The sequence below is a fragment of the Bufo bufo genome, chromosome 3 (genome assembly GCF_905171765.1).
Source record: "Bufo bufo chromosome 3, aBufBuf1.1, whole genome shotgun sequence".
NCBI classification, from domain to species: Eukaryota; Metazoa; Chordata; class Amphibia; order Anura; family Bufonidae; genus Bufo; species Bufo bufo.
This window is the reverse complement of record NC_053391.1, coordinates 686,514,754-686,537,314: the sequence shown is the minus strand read 5'-3', so window position 1 is coordinate 686,537,314 and position 22,561 is coordinate 686,514,754. Positions and strand designations below refer to the sequence as shown.

At 44.2% G+C, this 22,561-nt stretch overlaps 1 protein-coding gene across 3 annotated transcripts; it reads left to right on the top strand.

Annotated features, from left to right (window-relative positions):
- Positions 1-221: 221 nt before the first annotated feature.
- On the top strand, positions 222-20,839 carry LOC120996546 (mitochondrial uncoupling protein 2-like). Of its 3 annotated transcripts, XM_040426513.1 has the most exons (8): positions 233-273; positions 839-920; positions 12,563-12,747; positions 12,844-13,051; positions 16,532-16,729; positions 16,947-17,048; positions 19,378-19,558; positions 19,978-20,839. In XM_040426513.1, exons 3-8 carry the CDS (start codon positions 12,622-12,624, stop codon positions 20,090-20,092), a joined length of 930 nt encoding a protein of 309 aa, XP_040282447.1. In that variant the 5' UTR covers positions 233-273; positions 839-920; positions 12,563-12,621; the 3' UTR covers positions 20,093-20,839. The 3 variants fall into 3 exon arrangements, with proteins under 3 accessions (XP_040282450.1, XP_040282447.1, XP_040282448.1); XM_040426516.1 differs by lacking the exon at positions 839-920 and having other exon boundaries at positions 222-273; XM_040426514.1 differs by lacking the exons at positions 233-273; positions 839-920 and adding an exon at positions 9,446-9,501.
- Positions 20,840-22,561: the final 1,722 nt, after the last annotated feature.

Genomic DNA, 22,561 nt, shown 5'->3' with positions numbered 1-22,561 from the left:
TGGATCCAGGACAGTTGGGAGGCATGTGATGGGTTGCCGTCCTCTGACTGTAAACAATGAATGTTCCTATTCAATGACAGCAAGCAGAAATCTTGATGATGGTGAAGAACTGAAACACGGAGTCTATTAGAGGCCGCAGCCTCTGGAGGTCGGGACGTTATGACTCATCAGCGCCTTATCACGGTACTGCAGATTCGTCTGCTCCGGCTCGGTTCTATCATACACACCGTGCCCAGAATGGTTTCATGCCCATCCCAGGTGCCCCTGGTGCACGTGAGTTCTTCACTGTTATGTCCACTATTATATGTCTATTGCTTGATGTCATATCTGAATATGTGAGGCAATTGCATAAGTAGCAATCCCATAGATGACTGCTCAGGTCACAGGGCCGCAAGCAATGCAAATATCTACAGTATCTACAACAGGGGTCGGCAACCTTCGGCACTCCAGCTTTTGTGAAACTACAATTCCCAGCATGCTCCATTCATTTCTGTGAGAGTTCAGAGTACAGGAAGTATGCATACTGGGAGTTGTAGTTTCACAACAGCTGGAGTGCCAGAGGTCGCCTACTCCTGATTTACAAAGTTTTGCCTATCCATCTCCTGTGCAGACCTTTCAGTCGCCATGGTTACAGACTACATCCAAACCCTGTGTAGTCAGACCCTACAGTCCTGTGTTACTCCGTTCCATCTGCCCCCTCCAACGCAACACCATTAGTATCCCTAGGCACCCCCTATAGCTACACCCCTGCCCCCTTTTCCCAAAATGCTGCTTGTGCAAAATCTTACGACTTTTGTATGACGTACAAACTACACAACGTGCTCACTGATCCTTCCAGACGCCGGCCATCCCTCCAAGGAGCGGAGAACACGTGTGAAGGAACAGCACGGAACCTGTAATGTCCACCCGTAACATCCCAGATAACAGTGTATCTAATCCAATCATCTGCGATACTGTCTGCTGAAATGTGTATCTAATCCTATCATGTGTGATACTGTCTGCTGAGCATGTATCTAATCCTATCCTGTGTGATACTGTCTGCTGAGCTGTGTATCTAATCCTATCCTGTGTGATACTGTCTGCTGAGCTGTGTATCTAATCCTATCCTGTGTAATACTGTCTGCTGAGCTGTGTATCTAATCCTATCCTGTGTGATACTGTCTACTGAGCTGTGTATCTAATCCAATCATCTGCGATACTGTCTGCTGAAATGTGTATCTAATCCTATCATGTGTGATACTGTCTGCTGAGCATGTATCTAATCCTATCCTGTGTGATACTGTCTGCTGAGCTGTGTATCTAATCCTATCCTGTGTGATACTGTCTGCTGAGCTGTGTATCTAATCTCATCATGTGTAATACTGTCTGCTGAGCTGTGTATCTAATCCTATCCTGTGTGATACTGTCTACTGAGCTGTGTATCTAATCCAATCATCTGCGATACTGTCTGCTGAAATGTGTATCTAATCCTATCATGTGTGATACTGTCTGCTGAGCATGTATCTAATCCTATCCTGTGTGATACTGTCTGCTGAGCTGTGTATCTAATCCTATCCTGTGTGATACTGTCTGCTGAGCTGTGTATCTAATCCTATCCTGTGAGATACTGCCTGCTGAACGGTGTATCTAATCCTCTCCTGTGTGATACTGTCTGCTGAGCTGTGTATCTAATCCTATTATATGTGATACTGTCTGCTGACCTACTGTATCTAATCCTATCCTGTGTGATACTGTCTGCTGAGCTGTGTATCTAATCCTATCCTGTGTGATACTGCCTGCTGAGCTGTGTATCTAATCCTATCATGTGTGATACTGTCTGCTGAGCTGTGTATCTAATCCTATCCTGTATGATACTGTCTGCTGAGCTGTGTATCTAATCCTATCCTGTGTGATACTGTCTGCTGAGCTGTGTATCTAATCCTATCCTGTGTGATACTGTCTGCTGAGCTGTGTATCTAATCCTATCATGTGTGATACTGTCTGCTGAGCTGTGTATCTAATCCTATCCTGTGTGATACTGTCTGCTGAGCTGTGTATCTAATCCTATCATGTGTGATACTGTCTGCTGAGCTGTGTATCTAATCCTATCCTGTGTGATACTGTCTGCTGAGCTGTGTATCTAATCCTCTCCTGTGTGATACTGTCTGCTGAGCTGTGTATCTAATCCTATCATGTGTGATACTGTCTGCTGAGCTGTGTATCTAATCCTCTCCTGTGTGATACTGTCTGCTGAGCTGTGTATCTAATCCTATCCTGTGTGATACTGTCTGCTGAGCTGTGTATCTAATCCTATCCTGTGTGATACTGTCTGCTGAGCTGTGTATCTAATCCTCTCCTGTGTGATACTGTCTGCTGAGCTGTGTATCTAATCCTCTCCTGTGTGATACTGTCTGCTGAGCTGTGTATCTAATCCTATCCTGTGTGATACTGCCTGCTGAGCTGTGTATCTAATCCTATCCTGTGTGATATTGTCTGCTGAGCTGTGTATCTAATCCTATCATGTGTGATACTGTCTGCTGAGCTGTGTATCTAATCCTATCCTGTGTGATACTGTCTGCTGAGCTGTGTATCTAATCCTATCCTGTGTGATACTGTCTGCTGAGCTGTGTATCTAATCCTATCATGTGTGATACTGTCTGCTGAGCTGTGTATCTAATCCTCTCCTGTGTGATACAGTCTGCTGAGCTGTGTATCTAATCCTATCCTGTGTGATACTGTCTGCTGAGCTGTGTATCTAATCCTATCATGTGTGATACTGTCTGCTGAGCTGTGTATCTAATCCTCTCCTGTGTGATACTGTCTGCTGAGCTGTGTATCTAATCCTATCATGTGTGATACTGTCTGCTGAGCTGTGTATCTAATCCTATCCTGTGTGATACTGTCTGCTGAGCTGTGTATCTAATCCTATCCTGTGTGATACTGTCTGCTGAGCTGTGTATCTAATCCTATCCTGTGTGATACTGTCTGCTGAGCTGTGTATCTAATCCTATCCTGTGTGATACTGTCTGCTGAGCTATGTATCTAATCCTATCCTGTGTGCTACTGTCTGCTGAGCTGTGTATCTAATCCTATCCTGTGTGATACTGTCTGCTGAATGGTGTATCTAATCCTTTCATGTGTGATGCAGAGTCAGTGTATCTAAGCCACTCCTTTGTGATACGGTCCCACCCTCCATGCTATATTTCCTCTGTACAGTTTGGGGATGTCATGTTCCTTCATTCTTGGGATCCGGTGTCCCCCGGGGTCCGGTAACGACACAGCCTTTCCAGGGCCGGGCCCTCCACCAGCCCCTGCTCCTGATTGGCTGAGCTCCACGCCCCCTGACAATCACAGGGCTCTGTTATCACTCGGTGAAGGATGAAGTCTGATGTTCTAGAAATAAGACGTCTGAGACTCTGGGAAGATGAAACACTTTCCACCCCGGGGTCAGGACAAACATAGTGACCCTTCCAGTGCTGGAGAGAAGTGTGAAGGCCCCCCTCACTAGACTTTGCCCATAATTACCATTCTGTAGTCTAGGAAAGCTGGGTGGCAACCCATGAAGATCTGCTTTTCAGGACTCTAGGAAAGCTGAGTCATGACCCCTGTTGGAAGGTCATGGCGCCCATATTGGTTGTCATCCAAATTTTCAGGAATAGATAAAACATGACATATGAGGACGCCGGTACCTGGAAACTTTCTATGAAATCCTGCCCTGTCTGAAACCCTTGACAAAATCCTGCATTCTTCAGTAGAAGTCATAATGTCGTCAGGACAGAGGAGAGCAGGGGAGACACAATCTCTGTCCTCCCTGTACTCTCCACATAATGTCATCAGGACAGAGGAGACACAATCTCTGTCCTCCCTGTACTCTTCACATAATGTCAGGACAGAGGAGAGCAGGGGAGACACAATCTCTGTCCTCCCTGTACTCCAGATAATGTCATCAGGACAGAGGAGAGCAGGGGAGACACAATCTCTGTACTCTTCACATAATGTCATCAGGACAGAGGAGACACAATCTCTGTCCTCCCTGTACTCTCCACATAATGTCGTCAGGACAGAGGAGACACAATCTCTGTCCTCCCTGTACTCTCCACATAATGTCGTCAGGACAGAGGAGACACAATCTCTGTCCTCCCTGTACTCTCCACATAATGTCATCAGGACAGAGGAGAGCAGGGGAGACACAATCTCTGTCCTCCCTGTACTCTCCACATAATGTCGTCAGGACAGAGGAGACACAATCTCTGTCCTCCCTGTACTCTCCACATAATGTCATCAGGACAGAGGAGAGCAGGGGAGACACAATCTCTGTACTCTTCACATAATGTCATCAGGACAGAGGAGACACAATCTCTGTCCTCCCTGTACTCTCCACATAATGTCGTCAGGACAGAGGAGACACAATCTCTGTCCTCCCTGTACTCTCCACATAATGTCGTCAGGACAGAGGAGACACAATCTCTGTCCTCCCTGTACTCTCCACATAATGTCGTCAGGACAGAGGAGACACAATCTCTGTCCTCCCTGTACTCTCCACATAATGTCGTTAGGACAGAGGAGACACAATCTCTGTCCTCCCTGTAGTCTCCACATAATGTCGTCAGGACAGAGGAGACACAATCTCTGTCCTCCCTGTACTCTCCACATAATGTGGTCAGAACAGAGGAGACACAATCTCTGTCCTCTCTGTACTCTCCACATAATGTCGTCAGGACAGAGGAGACACAATCTCTGTCCTCCCTGTACTCTCCACATAATGTCGTCAGGACAGAGGAGACACAATCTCTGTCCTCCCTGTACTCTCCACATAATGTCAGGACAGAGGAGACACAATCTCTGTCCTCCCTGTACTCTCCACATAATGTCGTCAGGACAGAGGAGACACAATCTCTGTACTCCCTGTACTCTCCACATAATGTCGTCAGGACAGAGGAGACACAATCTCTGTCCTCCCTGTACTCTCCACATAATGTCAGGACAGAGGAGACACAATCTCTGTCCTCCCTGTGATCTCCACATAATGTCGTCAGGACAGAGGAGAGCAGGGGAGACACAATCTCTGTCCTCCCTGTACTCTTCACATAATGTTGTCAGGACAGAGGAGACACAATCTCTGTCCTCCCTGTACTCTCCACATAATGTCGTCAGGACAGAGGAGACACAATCTCTGTCCTCCCTGTACTCTCCACATAATGTTGTCAGGACAGAGGAGACACAATCTCTGTCCTCCCTGTACTCTCCACATAATGTCGTCAGGACAGAGGAGACACAATCTCTGTACTCCCTGTACTCTCCACATAATGTCGTCAGGACAGAGGAGACACAATCTCTGTCCTCCCTGTACTCTCCACATAATGTCAGGACAGAGGAGACACAATCTCTGTCCTCCCTGTAATCTCCACATAATGTCGTCAGGACAGAGGAGACACAATCTCTGTCCTCCCTGTACTCTTCACATAATGTTGTCAGGACAGAGGAGACACAATCTCTGTCCTCCCTGTACTCTCCACATAATGTCGTCAGGACAGAGGAGACACAATCTCTGTCCTCCCTGTACTCTTCACATAATGTCGTCAGGACAGAGGAGACACAATCTCTGTCCTCCCTGTACTCTCCACATAATGTTGTCAGGACAGAGGAGACACAATCTCTGTCCTCCCTGTACTCTTCACATAATGTCGTCAGGACAGAGGAGACACAATCTCTGTCCTCCCTGTACTCTCCACATAATGTCGTCAGGACAGAGGAGACACAATCTCTGTCCTCCCTGTACTCTCCACATAATGTTGTCAGGACAGAGGAGACACAATCTCTGTCCTCCCTGTACTCTCCACATAATGTCGTCAGGACAGAGGAGACACAATCTCTGTCCTCCCTGTACTCTCCACATAATGTCGTCAGGACAGAGGAGACACAATCTCTGTCCTCCCTGTACTCTCCACATAATGTCGTCAGGACAGAGGAGACACAATCTCTGTCCTCCCTGTACTCTCCACATAATGTTGTCAGGACAGAGGAGACACAATCTCTGTCCTCCCTGTACTCTCCACATAATGTCAGGTCAGTGGAGACACAATCTCTGTCCTCCCTGTACTCTCCACATAATGTCGTCAGGACAGAGGAGACACAATCTCTGTACTCCCTGTACTCTCCACATAATGTCGTCAGGACAGAGGAGACACAATCTCTGTCCTCCCTGTACTCTCCACATAATGTCAGGACAGAGGAGACACAATCTCTGTCCTCCCTGTACTCTCCACATAATGTCGTCAGGACAGAGGAGAGCAGGGGAGACACAATCTCTGTCCTCCCTGTACTCTTCACATAATGTTGTCAGGACAGAGGAGACACAATCTCTGTCCTCCCTGTACTCTCCACATAATGTCGTCAGGACAGAGGAGACACAATCTCTGTCCTCCCTGTACTCTCCACATAATGTTGTCAGGACAGTGGAGACACAATCTCTGTCCTCCCTGTACTCTCCACATAATGTCGTCAGGACAGAGGAGACACAATCTCTGTCCTCCCTGTACTCTCCACATAATGTCGTCAGGACAGAGGAGAGCAGGGGAGACACAATCTCTGTCCTCCCTGTACTCTTCACATAATGTGGTCAGGACAGAGGAGACACAATCTCTGTCCTCCCTGTACTCTCCACATAATGTCGTCAGGACAGAGGAGACACAATCTCTGTCCTCCCTGTACTCTCCACATAATGTCGTCAGGACAGAGGAGAGCAGGGGAGACACAATCTCTGTCCTCCCTGTACTCTCAACATAATGTCGTCAGGACAGAGGAGACACAATCTCTGTCCTCCCTGTACTCTCCACATAATGTTGTCAGGACAGAGGAGACACAATCTCTGTCCTCCCTGTACTCTCCACATAATGTCGTAAGGACAGAGGAGACACAATCTCTGTACTCCCTGTACTCTCCACATAATGTCGTCAGGACAGAGGAGACACAATCTCTGTCCTCCCTGTACTCTCCACATAATGTCAGGACAGAGGAGACACAATCTCTGTCCTCCCTGTACTCTCCACATAATGTCGTCAGGACAGAGGAGAGCAGGGGAGACACAATCTCTGTCCTCCCTGTACTCTTCACATAATGTTGTCAGGACAGAGGAGACACAATCTCTGTCCTCTCTGTACTCTCCACATAATGTCGTCAGGACAGAGGAGACACAATCTCTGTCCTCCCTGTACTCTCCACATAATGTTGTCAGGACAGTGGAGACACAATCTCTGTCCTCCCTGTACTCTCCACATAATGTCGTCAGGACAGAGGAGAGCAGGGGAGACACAATCTCTGTCCTCCCTGTACTCTTCACATAATGTGGTCAGGACAGAGGAGACACAATCTCTGTCCTCCCTGTACTCTCCACATAATGTCGTCAGGACAGAGGAGACACAATCTCTGTCCTCCCTGTACTCTCCACATAATGTCGTCAGGACAGAGGAGAGCAGGGGAGACACAATCTCTGTCCTCCCTGTACTCTCAACATAATGTCGTCAGGACAGAGGAGACACAATCTCTGTCCTCCCTGTACTCTCCACATAATGTTGTCAGGACAGAGGAGACACAATCTCTGTCCTCCCTGTACTCTCCACATAATGTCGTAAGGACAGAGGAGACACAATCTCTGTCCTCCCTGTACTCTCCACATAATGTCAGGACAGAGGAGACACAATCTCTGTCCTCCCTGTACTCTTCACATAATGTCAGGACAGAGGAGACACAATCTCTGTCCTCCCTGTACTCTTCACATAATGTCGTCAGGACAGAGGAGACACAATCTCTGTCCTCCCTGTACTCTCCACATAATGTTGTCAGGACAGAGGAGACACAATCTCTGTCCTCCCTGTACTCTCCACATAATGTCGTCAGGACAGAGGAGACACAATCTCTGTCCTCCCTGTACTCTCCACATAATGTCAGGACAGAGGAGACACAATCTCTGTCCTCCCTGTACTCTCCACATAATGTCGTCAGGACAGAGGAGAGCAGGGGAGACACAATCTCTGTCCTCCCTGTACTCTTCACATAATGTCGTCAGGACAGAGGAGACACAATCTCTGTCCTCCCTGTACTCTCCACATAATGTCGTCAGGACAGAGGAGAGCAGGGGAGACACAATCTCTGTCCTCCCTGTACTCTTCACATAATGTCGTCAGGACAGAGGAGACACAATCTCTGTCCTCCCTGTACTCTCCACATAATGTCAGGTCAGAGGAGACACAATCTCTGTCCTCCCTGTACTCTCCACATAATGTCGTCAGGACAGAGGAGACACAATCTCTGTACTCCCTGTACTCTCCACATAATGTCGTCAGGACAGAGAAGACACAATCTCTGTCCTCCCTGTACTCTCCACATAATGTCAGGACAGAGGAGACACAATCTCTGTCCTCCCTGTAATCTCCACATAATGTCGTCAGGACAGAGGAGAGCAGGGGAGACACAATCTCTGTCCTCCCTGTACTCTTCACATAATGTTGTCAGGACAGAGGAGACACAATCTCTGTCCTCCCTGTACTCTCCACATAATGTCGTCAGGACAGAGGAGACACAATCTCTGTCCTCCCTGTACTCTCCACATAATGTTGTCAGGACAGTGGAGACACAATCTCTGTCCTCCCTGTACTCTCCACATAATGTCGTCAGGACAGAGGAGACACAATCTCTGTCCTCCCTGTACTCTCCACATAATGTCGTCAGGACAGAGGAGAGCAGGGGAGACACAATCTCTGTCCTCCCTGTACTCTTCACATAATGTGGTCAGGACAGAGGAGACACAATCTCTGTCCTCCCTGTACTCTCCACATAATGTCGTCAGGACAGAGGAGACACAATCTCTGTCCTCCCTGTACTCTCCACATAATGTCGTCAGGACAGAGGAGAGCAGGGGGGACACAATCTCTGTCCTCCCTGTACTCTCAACATAATGTCGTCAGGACAGAGGAGACACAATCTCTGTCCTCCCTGTACTCTCCACATAATGTCGTCAGGACAGAGGAGACACAATCTCTGTCCTCCCTGTACTCTCCACATAATGTCAGGACAGAGGAGACACAATCTCTGTCCTCCCTGTACTCTTCACATAATGTCAGGACAGAGGAGACACAATCTCTGTCCTCCCTGTACTCTTCACATAATGTCGTCAGGACAGAGGAGACACAATCTCTGTCCTCCCTGTACTCTCCACATAATGTCGTCAGGACAGAGGAGACACAATCTCTGTCCTCCCTGTACTCTCCACATAATGCAGGACGTTGGTTCCAGTATTATATTAGTGTCAGTGTGAATAAGGCCTTAGATGCCAAAGATCCTTCTGCTTTGTTCTGTGTTGTGCTCAGCGATTCACACCAGTGACAAGTGATCCCTGTTCCTGGAGACTGGTAACCAGATGAGGCTGCTGTGCCCAAAATATAAAAGCTGAGGTCCGGCTCCTGTCAGCACTGGACTCAGAGCGGGAGAGGCACAGCGAGGGGCGACCGGGAACCAGTGCTGCAGGTAATGATCAGAGGGATGGGAAATACAGCAATAAGGATATATCAGAACAATAATGATAGAAAATAATGTAAAAGAATAATGACGTCATCATAATAATAATAATAGCAATAATAGAACGTATACAGTTATATAATAGAAAAAATAATTATTATTATTTTAAATCCATCAATTTAATAAGCATATTGTTTTAATATAATATTATATTAAAATTACTGCATTATTTTTTTTCTATTATCTGTTATATAGATTTTATATTGCGGATTATTATTATTATTATTATTACTCCAGAGTCTGAAAGCCGCTGACCTTATTTTACTCTCTCTATTGTTTAATTTATATCATTTTAGTGGATTTTTTTTATTTATTTTTTTTCAAATTTTCCATTGCATCTCTTTGAGACACCTGCCCCAAAATTGCCTTGCAAAGTGGTCTTCTAGAGGGAGCTCATTTCCAACAAAAGGGCCAGGAATTAAAAATAGTTTTCCAAAGGCTACATGCACACGATTTTTTTTTAATGGCCATCACACATCCGTTTTTTAGACCAATGATCGTCTATGCGCAGGTCTGGCCAACCTGCGGCTCTCCAGCTATTGTAAAACTACAATTCCCACCATGCACTGCTGTAGGCGGATAGTTGTAGGCTGTCTGGGCATGCTGGGAGTTGTAGTTTTGCAACAGCTGGAGAGCCGCAGGTTGGCCAGCCCTGGTCTATGGGGTTATTCACATGGCAGTGAAAAACAGACGTCAAAAAATAGAACATGCTCCATCTTGTCCAGACTGCCCCCATACAATTGAATAGGTCAATTTTTAACGTCCGTTTCTTAGAAAGGCATCAGTGAAAAAAAGTCTGTTAAAAATGTTTTTAACGGACGTTTTTTTTTCACTGTCGTGCGCATGTAGCCTAAATCCTAATTTCTCCCTTCCCTTTAATTCAGAATTTTTTTTTCCCATTAAAAAATGATTTCATGTCAGATAGGACACGGGACCACGTCTGTAGACCTGATTTTGGTGACATTTGGGTTCAGCTCCTCCCTTTGCGACACCGCAAGGAGTTTTCTCAGCCCCGCTGCGCCCTAATATCTTTATTTATGGGATTTCGGTCCCGCCCGACCCAGGATTAAGAAGATCTATAAAAAGCAAGGAATTTACTGTGATGTCCTGATCGCTTTAGGCTGAGATCCTGATTGTTATTGTACTCTATAGAAAGCTATACAACATGTCACCTGTCATAGAATGGAAACAATGAACCGGCAGGACAGGTATAAGGACGCCGCCCCAGGTTAGGGTACGGGGCTTACATAAAAACACGTCAGAAAAGTCTATATATATACACACACTAGTGTGCACGGCTCCATCGGAGAGATGGCGTCTTCTGTACACAGCTGGGTGTAGACCGCCATATGGCCATCTTCGCAGAGTCAGGTAATTTGAAAATTTAAGAAAATGATTTTTTTCTATAGCTAGGGCTACATGGGCGTCACTGTCACATAACTCGGCGCTTGCGGTTGTCCACAGGGTCAGCCCACTGGGCCAGGTAAAACTCCTGCTTTGTGAATAGAATGCCAGAACTACGGTGAAAACTGACACACTTAGGATAGAGGCGGTTTTATATGCGGTATTCCGGGCTCAGTGACCAAATGGGATGTAAGGTCAGCGCAGGACATGACCGCGGGGCTGGAGGCAGATTCGATTACTGTGATATCTATGACTCCTCAGCCCGGATCCCAGCGACCAGCATAAGGTCACGTTTCATGGCACCCAGTAGGAGTCACCCTTCACCCATATTCCTGCTTTTCAGATCTAACCCAAGCCAGGTTCTCCCAAAAATAAGAAATAAATCATAGTCTCCAAGCAGTCGTTCTTTTCTAGTCAATAAAATATTGTGTTACAAGATCTCTGTTTGCTGTCAATGAGTGGGAGCATTTTTATTTATTTTTTGGCTCATAGGCAGGTGGATTACCTAAGAATTGTAACAAACCCTCAGCTGTGAGAAGTATCAGACACAGGTTTTAAGCCTCTGGTTGTAAACAAGAATGTCCCTTGTCACTGACAGCGAGCAGAGATCTTAAAAATAATGGGGAATTAATACTAATGATGAACTGTCCTTGCCACCAATCACAGCGCAGTTTTCATTTTTCAAGAGCCCTGCAAGAAATGAAAGATGCGCTGTGATTGGTTGCTAGGGACTGCATTTGCTTTTTAACACAGTTTCATAAAGCTGCCCTTCTTCCTTTCCCCTAGCAACCAATCAGATCACAGCTAGCATTTTCTATTGTGCCCTTTTAAAATGAAAGCTGTGCTCTGATTGGTTGCCAGGGGTGAGAAAGACAGTTTTTCATATAGACAAATTTCAGAAATATCGGCTTTAATTCCTCCTCCATTTTTTAGATCTCTGCTTGCTGTCAGTAACAACGGGCATTCCCAATGTGTATAAAGAAATTAGAATTTTTTTTCATTATTATAACTATGACTATAGCTATGCAAATGGACGAGCCCTTTAATTGGAAGTTCCTGATCTTGTCAGTAAGGGAAGTACAGGAAACTTTCACAGTGATTTTTATTTTCGGTGACTCAGCAGGAAATGAGCGGATAGAATTGGGAAGTCGTGAACAGAATTCTAAAAATGTGCGCGTCATCGAGCCCTCATTACATTACGACATCGCTTTTACACACACTAGACGGGATTTCTATAATCCGGCATCCAGTAGTCCAGAAATGCCTATAGTCCTGCACAGATTATCCGCTATGAAACCCTCTTACCTTTATTTTTTTTTTATATTCTTTGTCTACCTCTGCTGGCTGTAAGCGAATGAAAACCCAACCTTAGATTTTATCCACACTATAGCTATTCTTCCGCTGTGTGACGTGTTGGGTCATGTCAGGGTGTCAGCTTCTTCGTATCTTCATTGACAGCAAGCATAGATCTTGAAAAAGATGAATCAAACATATCATAATGCACTGATTTCACCATGTTTACACTAGACTGGCCCTTTAAGAGCGCATATGATGGCGGCCATCATGATATGATACGTTCCTTATGTTATAACTTATATCTTCGTAGGGAAGGAGTGAAACATCTCATTGGTCGTCTACAGCAGCTCCACTTGGCTTAGAAGAAAGATGGTTGGACTCAAGCCCTCGGAGGTTCCCCCCACGCTCATGGTGAAATTTGTGGGTGCTGGGGTGGCGGCCTGTATCGCGGATTTGGTAACTTTCCCCTTAGACACGGCAAAAGTCCGGCTGCAGGTATATAGGATTATTATACGGAGGTGGGGTGACCAGATTGGGGGGGGGGGCCGTGAATATATACGTGAAGGTCTCCCCACTTTGTCCTATCTGCAGATCCAAGGGGAGGGTCTGGCCGAGACTGGAGTCCGCATCGTCCAGTACAAGGGTGTGATGGGGACTATTACCACCATGGTGAGGATGGAGGGGGCGGCTAGTCTCTACAACGGGCTGGTGGCCGGGCTGCAGCGACAGATGACCTTCGCCTCCATCCGGATTGGGATGTACGACTCCGTGAAACAGTTTTACTGCCGGCAGACCGAAAGTGAGCAAAAGGTTCTAAATGTGTTGGGATTTTTTTTTGTTTTTTAGAGTTTTTTTGTGGGTAGTGTCAGAGTGTAACGTGGTAACTGTCAGCATAAAAACGTCTATTCTGTCTCTTCTGAGATCTCCATGTGGGCTCATCGGTTATCAATTAAATATCCATTTAGAGGGAATGAGCCAGTGACCACGACGGTACCCCATAATAGTGAGATCACACTACACCCATAATAGTGACATCACACTACACCCAAAATAGTAACATCACAGTACCCATAATAATGACATCACAGTATGTCCATAATAGTAACATCACACTACACCCATAGCAGTGACATCACAGTGCCCTCATAATAATGACATCACAGTGCATCCACAATAGTGCCATCACTCTGCACCTATAATAATGACATCACAGTGCACCCATAATAGTGACATCACAGTGCACCCATAATAGTGACATCACAGTGCACCCATAATAGTGACATCACAGTGCACCCATAATAGTGACATCACAGTGCACCTATAATAGTGACATCACAGCACATCCATAATAGTGACATCACAGTACACCTATAATAGTGGCATCACAGTGCACCAATAATAGTGGCATCACAGTGCACCTATAATAGTGACATCACAGTGCACCTACAATAGTGACATCACAGTGCACCTATAATAGTGACATCACAGTACACCTATAATAGTGACATCACAGTGCACCTACAATAGTGACATCACAGTGCACCTATAATAGTGACATCACAGTGCACCTATAATAGTGACATCACAGTGCAACTATAATAGTGACATCACAGTGCACCTATAATAGTGGCATCACAGTGCACCAATAATAGTGGCATCACAGTGCACCAATAATAGTGGCATCACATTACACCTACAATAGTGACATCACAGTGCACCTATAATAGTGACATCACAGTACACCTATAATAGTGACATCACAGTGCACCTACAATAGTGACATCACAGTGCACCTATAATAGTGACATCACAGTGCACCTATAATAGTGACATCACAGTGCACCTATAATAGTAGCATCACAGTGCACCAATAATAGTGGCATCACAGTGCACCTATAATAGTGACATCACAGTGCACCTACAATAGTGACATCACAGTGCACCTATAATAGTGACATCACAGTACACCTATAATAGTGACATCACAGTGCACCTACAATAGTGACATCACAGTGCACCTATAATAGTGACATCACAGTGCACCTATAATAGTGACATCACAGTACACCTATAATAGTGACATCACAGTGCACCTATAATAGTGACATCACAGTGCACCTATAATAGTGACATCACAGTGCACCTATAATAGTGACATCACAGTGCACCTATAATAGTGACATCACAGTGCAACTATAATAGTGACATCACAGTGCACCTATAATAGTGGCATCACAGTGCACCAATAATAGTGGCATCACATTACACCTACAATAGTGACATCACAGTGCACCTATAATAGTGACATCACAGTACACCTATAATAGTGACATCACAGTGCACCTACAATAGTGACATCACAGTGCACCTATAATAGTGACATCACAGTGCACCTATAATAGTGGCATCACAGTGCACCTATAATAGTGGCATCACAGTGCACCTATAATAGTGACATCACAGTGCACCTATAATAGTGACATCACAGTACACCTATAATAGTGACATCACAGTACACCTAAAATAGTGACATCACAGTGCACCTATAATAGTGACATCACAGTGCACCTATAATAGTGACATCACAGTACACCTATAATAGTGACATCACAGTACACCTAAAATAGTGACATCACAGTGCACCTATAATAGTGACATCACAGTACACCTACAATAGTGACATCACAGTAGACCTATAATAGTGACATCACAGTGCACCTATAATAGTGACATCACAGTAGACCTATAATAGTGACATCACAGTGCACCTATAATAGTGACATCATAGTACACCTACAATAGTGACATCACAGTGCACCTATAATAGTGACATCACAGTGCACCTATAATAGTGACATCACAGTGCACCTATAATAGTGACATCACAGTACACCTATAATAGTGACATCACAGTACACCTAAAATAGTGACATCACAGTGCACCTATAATAGTGACATCACAGTGCACCTATAATAGTGACATCACAGTACACCTATAATAGTGACATCACAGTACACCTAAAATAGTGACATCACAGTGCACCTATAATAGTGACATCACAGTACACCTACAATAGTGACATCACAGTAGACCTATAATAGTGACATCACAGTGCACCTATAATAGTGACATCACAGTAGACCTATAATAGTGACATCACAGTGCACCTATAATAGTGACATCACAGTGCACCTATAATAGTGACATCACTGCACCTATAATAGTGACATCACAGTACACCTATAATAGTGACATCACAGTAGACCTATAATAGTGACATCACAGTGCACCTATAATAGTGACATCACAGTGCACCTATAATAGTGACATCACTGCACCTATAATAGTGACATCACAGTACACCTATAATAGTGACATCACAGTAGACCTATAATAGTGACATCACAGTGCACCTATAATAGTGACATCACAGTGCACCTACAATAGTGACATCACAGTAGACCTACAATAGTGACATCACAGTACACCTATAATAGTGACATCACAGTGCACCTATAATAGTGACATCACAGTGCACCTATAATAGTGACATCACAGTGCACCTATAATAGTGACATCACAGTGCACCTATAATAGTGACATCACAGTGCACCTATAATAGTGACATCACTGCACCTATAATAGTGACATCACAGTACACCTATAATAGTGACATCACAGTAGACCTATAATAGTGACATCACAGTGCACCTATAATAGTGACATCACAGTGCACCTACAATAGTGACATCACAGTAGACCTACAATAGTGACATCACAGTACACCTATAATAGTGACATCACAGTGCACCTATAATAGTGACATCACAGTGCACCTATAATAGTGACATCACAGTGCACCTATAATAGTGACATCACAGTGCACCTATAATAGTGACATCACAGTGCACCTATAATAGTGACATCACAGTGCACCTATAATAGTGACATCACAGTGCACCTATAATAGTGACATCACATTACACCTATAATAGTGACATCACAGTGCACCTATAATAGTGACATCACAGTGCACCTATAATAGTGACATCACAGTGCACCTATAATAGTGACATCACAGTGCACCTACAATAGTGACATCACAGTGCACCTATAATAGTGACATCACAGTGCACCTATAATAGTGACATCACAGTGCACCTACAATAGTGACATCACAGTGCACCTATAATAGTGACATCACAGTGCACCTATAATAGTGTCATAGGCCTGGCTTCTGTTCTATTTGATATATCTTTCTTCTTTCTCGTCTTCCAGATTCGGGGGTGACGTGCCGACTCCTCGCTGGATCTACAACCGGGGCCCTGGCCGTCACCTGCGCTCAGCCAACAGATGTGGTAAAAGTGAGGTTCCAGGCTGACGTCAGAGTCATAGATGGAAACAGAAGGTATAATGGGACGGTGGACGCCTATAGGACCATCGCCAGGGAGGAGGGAGTCCGAGGACTGTGGAAAGGTGGGAGAGCAAATCCACATAGATTCATATAAGACAGGAATATCTACAGAAACAATGTCCACGACGTTTCCCCTTCCTTACTGAGCGTTCTCCATTTTCACACACATCGAGCCAACAGGGGGCGCTAAGTCATTATAACACACAAACAGGAAATATTTTTATTATATATATCTGTACAGACTATAATAGGTTAATAATTTCCTTTTTCTCCACACAGGTACTGTACCCAACATTACCCGCAACGCCATCGTAAACTGCGCAGAACTAGTGACCTACGACCTGATCAAAGAGGCCATCCTTAACCGCCAGCTGATGACAGGTGAGGATTACTGTGTGCGAACATTGGAGCCTCCGATATCTGCTATCCCCGCAGCACAGGACATTCCAATACCTGTAGTGCCAGTACATTATACCGATATATAGTGATAACAGACAGCCGATTACTTATCTGTACACCTTCATCAAGATGATGGAGAGGACGATATGTCCACCGCGAAATATTACACCTGACGGATAACAACTCCCAAGTACCTTCAACAGCACAACAGATACAGAAAAACACAATAATGTTATTATAGTAGTTATATTCTTGTACATAGGAGCAGTATTATAGTAGTTATATTCTTGTACATAGGAGCAGTATTATAGTAGTTATATTCTTGTACATAGGGGCAGTATTATAGTAGTTATATTCTTGTACATAGGGGCAGTATTATAGTAGTTATATCCTTGTACATAGCAACAGTATTATAGTAGTTATATTCTTATACATAGGAGGCAGTATTATAGTAGTTATATTCCTGTACATAGGAGGCAGTATTATAGTAGTTATATTCTTGTACATATGAGCAGTATCATAGTAGTTATATTCTTGTACATAGGAGCAGTATTATAGTAGTTATATTCTTATACATAGGAGGCAGTATTATAGTAGTTATATTCCTGTACATAGGAGGCAGTATTATAGTAGTTATATTCTTGTACGTAGGGGGCAGTATCATAGTAGTTATATTCCTGTACATAGGAGCAGTATTATAGTAGTTATATTCTTGTACATAGGAGGCAGTATTATAGTAGTTATATCCTTGTACATAGGAGGCAGTATTATAGTAGTTATAGTCTTGTACATAGGAGGCAGTATTATAGTAGTTATATTCTTGTACATAGGAGCAGTATTATAGTAGTTATATTCTTGTACATAGGAGCAGTATTATAGTAGTTATATTCCTGTACATAGGAGGCAGTATTATAGTAGTTCTATCCTTGTACATAGGAGCAGTATTATAGTAGTTATATTCTTGTACATAGGAGGCAGTATTATAGTAGTTATATTCTTGTACATAGGAGCAGTATTATAGTAGTTATATTCTTGTACATAGGGGCAGTATTATAGTAGTTATATTCTTGTACATAGGAGGCAGTATTATAGTAGTTATATTCTTGTACATAGGAGCAGTATTATAGTAGTTATATTCTTGTACATAGGAGCAGTATTATAGTAGTTATATTCTTGTACATAGGAGGCAGTATTATAGTAGTTATATTCTTGTACATAGGAGGCAGTATTATAGTAGTTATATACCTGTACATAGGAGGCAGTATTATAGTAGTTCTATCCTTGTACATAGGAGCAGTATTATAGTAGTTATATTCTTGTACATAGGAGGCAGTATTATAGTAGTTATATTCTTGTACATAGGGGCAGTATTATAGTAGTTATATTCTTGTACATAGGAGGCAGTATCATAGTAGTTATATTCTTGTACATAGGAGCAGTATTATAGTAGTTATATTCTTGTACATAGGAGCAGTATTATAGTAGTTATATTCTTGTACATAGGAGGCAGTATTATAGTAGTTATATTCCTGTACATAGGAGGCAGTATTATAGTAGTTATATTCTTGTACATAGGAGCAGTATTATAGTAGTTATATTCTTGTACATAGGAGCAGTATTATAGTAGTTATATTCTTGTACATAGGGGCAGTATTATAGTAGTTATATTCTTGTACATAGGAGCAGTATTATAGTAGTTATATTCTTGTACATAGGAGCAGTATTATAGTAGTTATATCCTTGTACATAGGAGCAGTATTATAGTAGTTATATTCTTGTACTTGGTGGAAGTATTCATGTTCAGTAGGGTATTACCTTCCTCCAGCTGTAGGTAACTCTGCTAATTAGTTTGCAGTCATCAGTGACTTTAAGGGCTCATGCCCATGAACATAAGGGCTCCGGGCACGTGTTGTGAACCGCAAATAGCGGTCTGCGATGCATAGGCACTGGCTGTGTGCACTCCATGCCGCAAATGCGGACCCATTGACTTGAATGGGTCTGCGATCTGCAAGATCCAGCAAAAGATAGAACATATCTTTTGTGGTGCGGAGGCACAGACCCAAAAGCACATGCAAGCGCTTCGTAGTGTTTCCGTGGACTTTCGGCTCCATGCTTCTGCACTGCAAAAGATAAGACATGTCCTGTCTTTTGCCGTATCTTGCAGATCGCAGACCCATTCAAGTCAACGGGTCCGCATTTGCGGCACAGAGTGCACACGGCCAGTGCCCATGCATTGCGGACCGCACGGGCACAAAGCCCTAATAATATTAGATTATTTTCGATCCCCTGTAATGTGATGAATCGTTTCCAGATAACCTTCCGTGTCATTTCGTGGCTGCATTTGGTGCTGGTTTCTGTACGACAATTGTGGCCTCTCCGGTGGATGTAGTGAAGACCCGATACATGAACTCTGCAGCTGGCCAATACAAGAATGCATTGAACTGCGCCTTCACCATGCTGGTTAACGAGGGCAGACTGTCATTTTACAAGGGGTAAGCTAATAACGGATTGGTACAATATAAACCACAAAGGGCACATCGCAAAAATTTGCAATGCCTTTAGACAGCGACCATGCAAAAGGGAGACCTCACCATTGCTTTGGCTTTCACCTATTACAACTGTCTCTTCTTCAACACTTAACACAAGCTGCAAGATTACATGCTGCACACCTTCTGTACATCTTCAAGCAGTTCTGTATAGGATTGTATAGTCTGTGACAAACCCTCAGCTGTGAGAAGTATTAGGTCAGGACGGATTTTTTTGTTTTTTTTTGTGTAAACGAGAATGCTTACATTCACTGACAGCAAGCATCAATATTGAAATGGATGGTAAATTGAAATAGGAATAGACGAGACTTCACGTGACACGTTAGAGGTGCATTCTTTATTAATTTTTGGGTTCTTTTCCGCAGGTTTGTCCCGGCGTTCCTCAGACTCGGCTCCTGGAATATCGTCATGTTCGTCAGCTACGAGCAGCTGAAGAGAGCTATGATGATGGTCAATGGCTCCTTAGAAGACCCCCACTAAAGAGCGGTCACATTTAGGGGTCAAAATACTTCCCGGTGACCAGGTTAAGCCACTTGCCTCTTGTTGAGAGGGTCAAAGGTCATGCCTTCTGGATGCCAACCTACCCTTGCCTATAGACATGCGGCAGCCATGTAGAGGGGGGAGCCGGCGTGAGCCTGGAGGATTACATGGAGGCGGATTGTATCTCATAGTGTTGCCGTGCCAATATCTGACTGTAAATTGCTTCGTTAGCACTTAATTTGAACTTTAAAGGTGCCACGCCTTGTGCCATCTGGGTATAAAACAGGGCAAGGTGCAAGAGGACAGAGAGCAGATCAGGACTTTGAAATCTACAGTACATATCTGTACGTTTAGTGAAAAACATTTCCCTGTGCCAGGAGGCTGGCCATAAATGATGAATGGCGCCCAGCGGGAGGAGGGTGGTACTGCTGCCCCTAAGGTCCATTGCAATCATAAGGCCCCACCACTAGAGGACCAGCGGTAGGCCCCTATCAGAACCACTGACTACTGGCACTGTGCCCGCTGTGCCCCCATCACTGTACTCTGGAGAATTTTAGGGAACAAGATGGATGAACCAACAGGTCACAATGGTAAAAATCTAATCGCTGGATGACTGTGTCTTAAAGGGGTATTACACCAACTGGTGAAATCCTTCACAACGACCAATACCAGGAGACCCGATGAGGACGCCCGACGTTCAGGATCCATTCCATGTTACCGCACCATCCATGTGTCATGTTTACTGCAATGTGAAGCATTAAAGTTTACATATAAAGATCATACAGCCTACTGAACTCTATATTAACGGTGTATCTAAGCCTATCATGAGTGATACTGTCTGCTGAGCTGTGTATCTAATCCTATCCTGTGTGATACTGTCTGCTGAGCTGTGTATCTAATCCTATCCTGTGTGATACTGTCTGCTGAGCTGTGTATCTAATCCTATCCTGTGTGATACTGTCTGCTGAGCTGTGTATCTAATCCTATCCTGTGTGATACTGTCTGCTGAGCTGTGTATCTAATCCTATCCTGTGTGATACTGTCTGCTGAGCTGTGTATCTAATCCTATCCTGTGTGATACTGTCTGCTGAGCTGTGTATCTAAGTCTATCCTGTGTGATACTGCCTGCTGAGCTGTGTATCTAATCCTATCCTGTGTGATACTGTCTGCTGAGCTGTGTATCTAAGTCTATCCTGTGTGATACTGTCTGCTGAGCTGTGTATCTAATCCTATCCTGTGTGATACTGTCTGCTGAGCGGTGTATCTAATCCTCTCCTGTGTGATACTGTCTGCTGAGCTGTGTATCTAATCCTATCATGTGTGATACTGTCTGCTGAGCTGTGTATCTAATCCTATCCTGTGTGATACTGTCTGCTGAGCCGTGTATCTAATCCTATCCTGTGTGATACCGTCTGCTGAGCCGTGTATCTAATCCTATCCTGTGAGATACTGCCTGCTGAGCTGTGTATCTAATCCTCTCCTGTGTGATACTGTCTGCTGAGCTGTGTATCTAATCCTATCCTGTGTGATACAGTCTGCTGAGCTGTGTATCTAATCCTATCCTGTGTGATACTGTCTGCTGAGCCGTGTATCTAATCCTATCCTGTGTGATACTGTCTGCTGAGCCGTGTATCTAATCCTATCCTGTGTGATACTGTCTGCTGAGCTGTGTATCTAATCCTATCCTGTGTGATACTGTCTGCTGAGCCGTGTATCTAATCCTATCCTGTGTGATACCGTCTGCTGAGCCGTGTATCTAATCCTATCCTGTGAGATACTGCCTGCTGAGCTGTGTATCTAATCCTCTCCTGTGTGATACTGTCTGCTGAGCTGTGTATCTAATCCTATCCTGTGTGATACAGTCTGCTGAGCTGTGTATCTAATCCTATCCTGTGTGATACTGTCTGCTGAGCCGTGTATCTAATCCTATCCTGTGTGATACTGTCTGCTGAGCTGTGTATCTAATCCTATCCTGTGTGATACTGTCTGCTGAGCTGTGTATCTAATCCTATCCTGTGTGATACTGTCTGCTGAGCCGTGTATCTAATCCTATCCTGTGTGATACAGTCTGCTGAGCTGTGTATCTAATCCTATCCTCTGTGATACTGTCTGCTGAGCTGTGTATCTAATCCTATCCTGTGTGATACTGTCTGCTGAGCTGTGTATCTAATCCTATCCTGTGTGATACTGTCTGCTGAGCTGTGTATCTAATCCTATCCTGTGTGATACTGTCTGCTGAGCTGTGTATCTAATCCTATCATGTGTGATACTGTCTGCTGAGCCATGTATCTAATCCTATCCTGTGTGATACTGTCTGCTGAGCTGTGTATCTAATCCTATCCTGTGTGATACTGTCTGCTGAGCTGTGTATCTAATCCTGTCCTGTGTGATACTGTCTGCTGAGCCGTGTATCTAATCCTATCCTGTGTGATACTGTCTGCTGAGCTGTGTATCTAATCCTATCCTGTG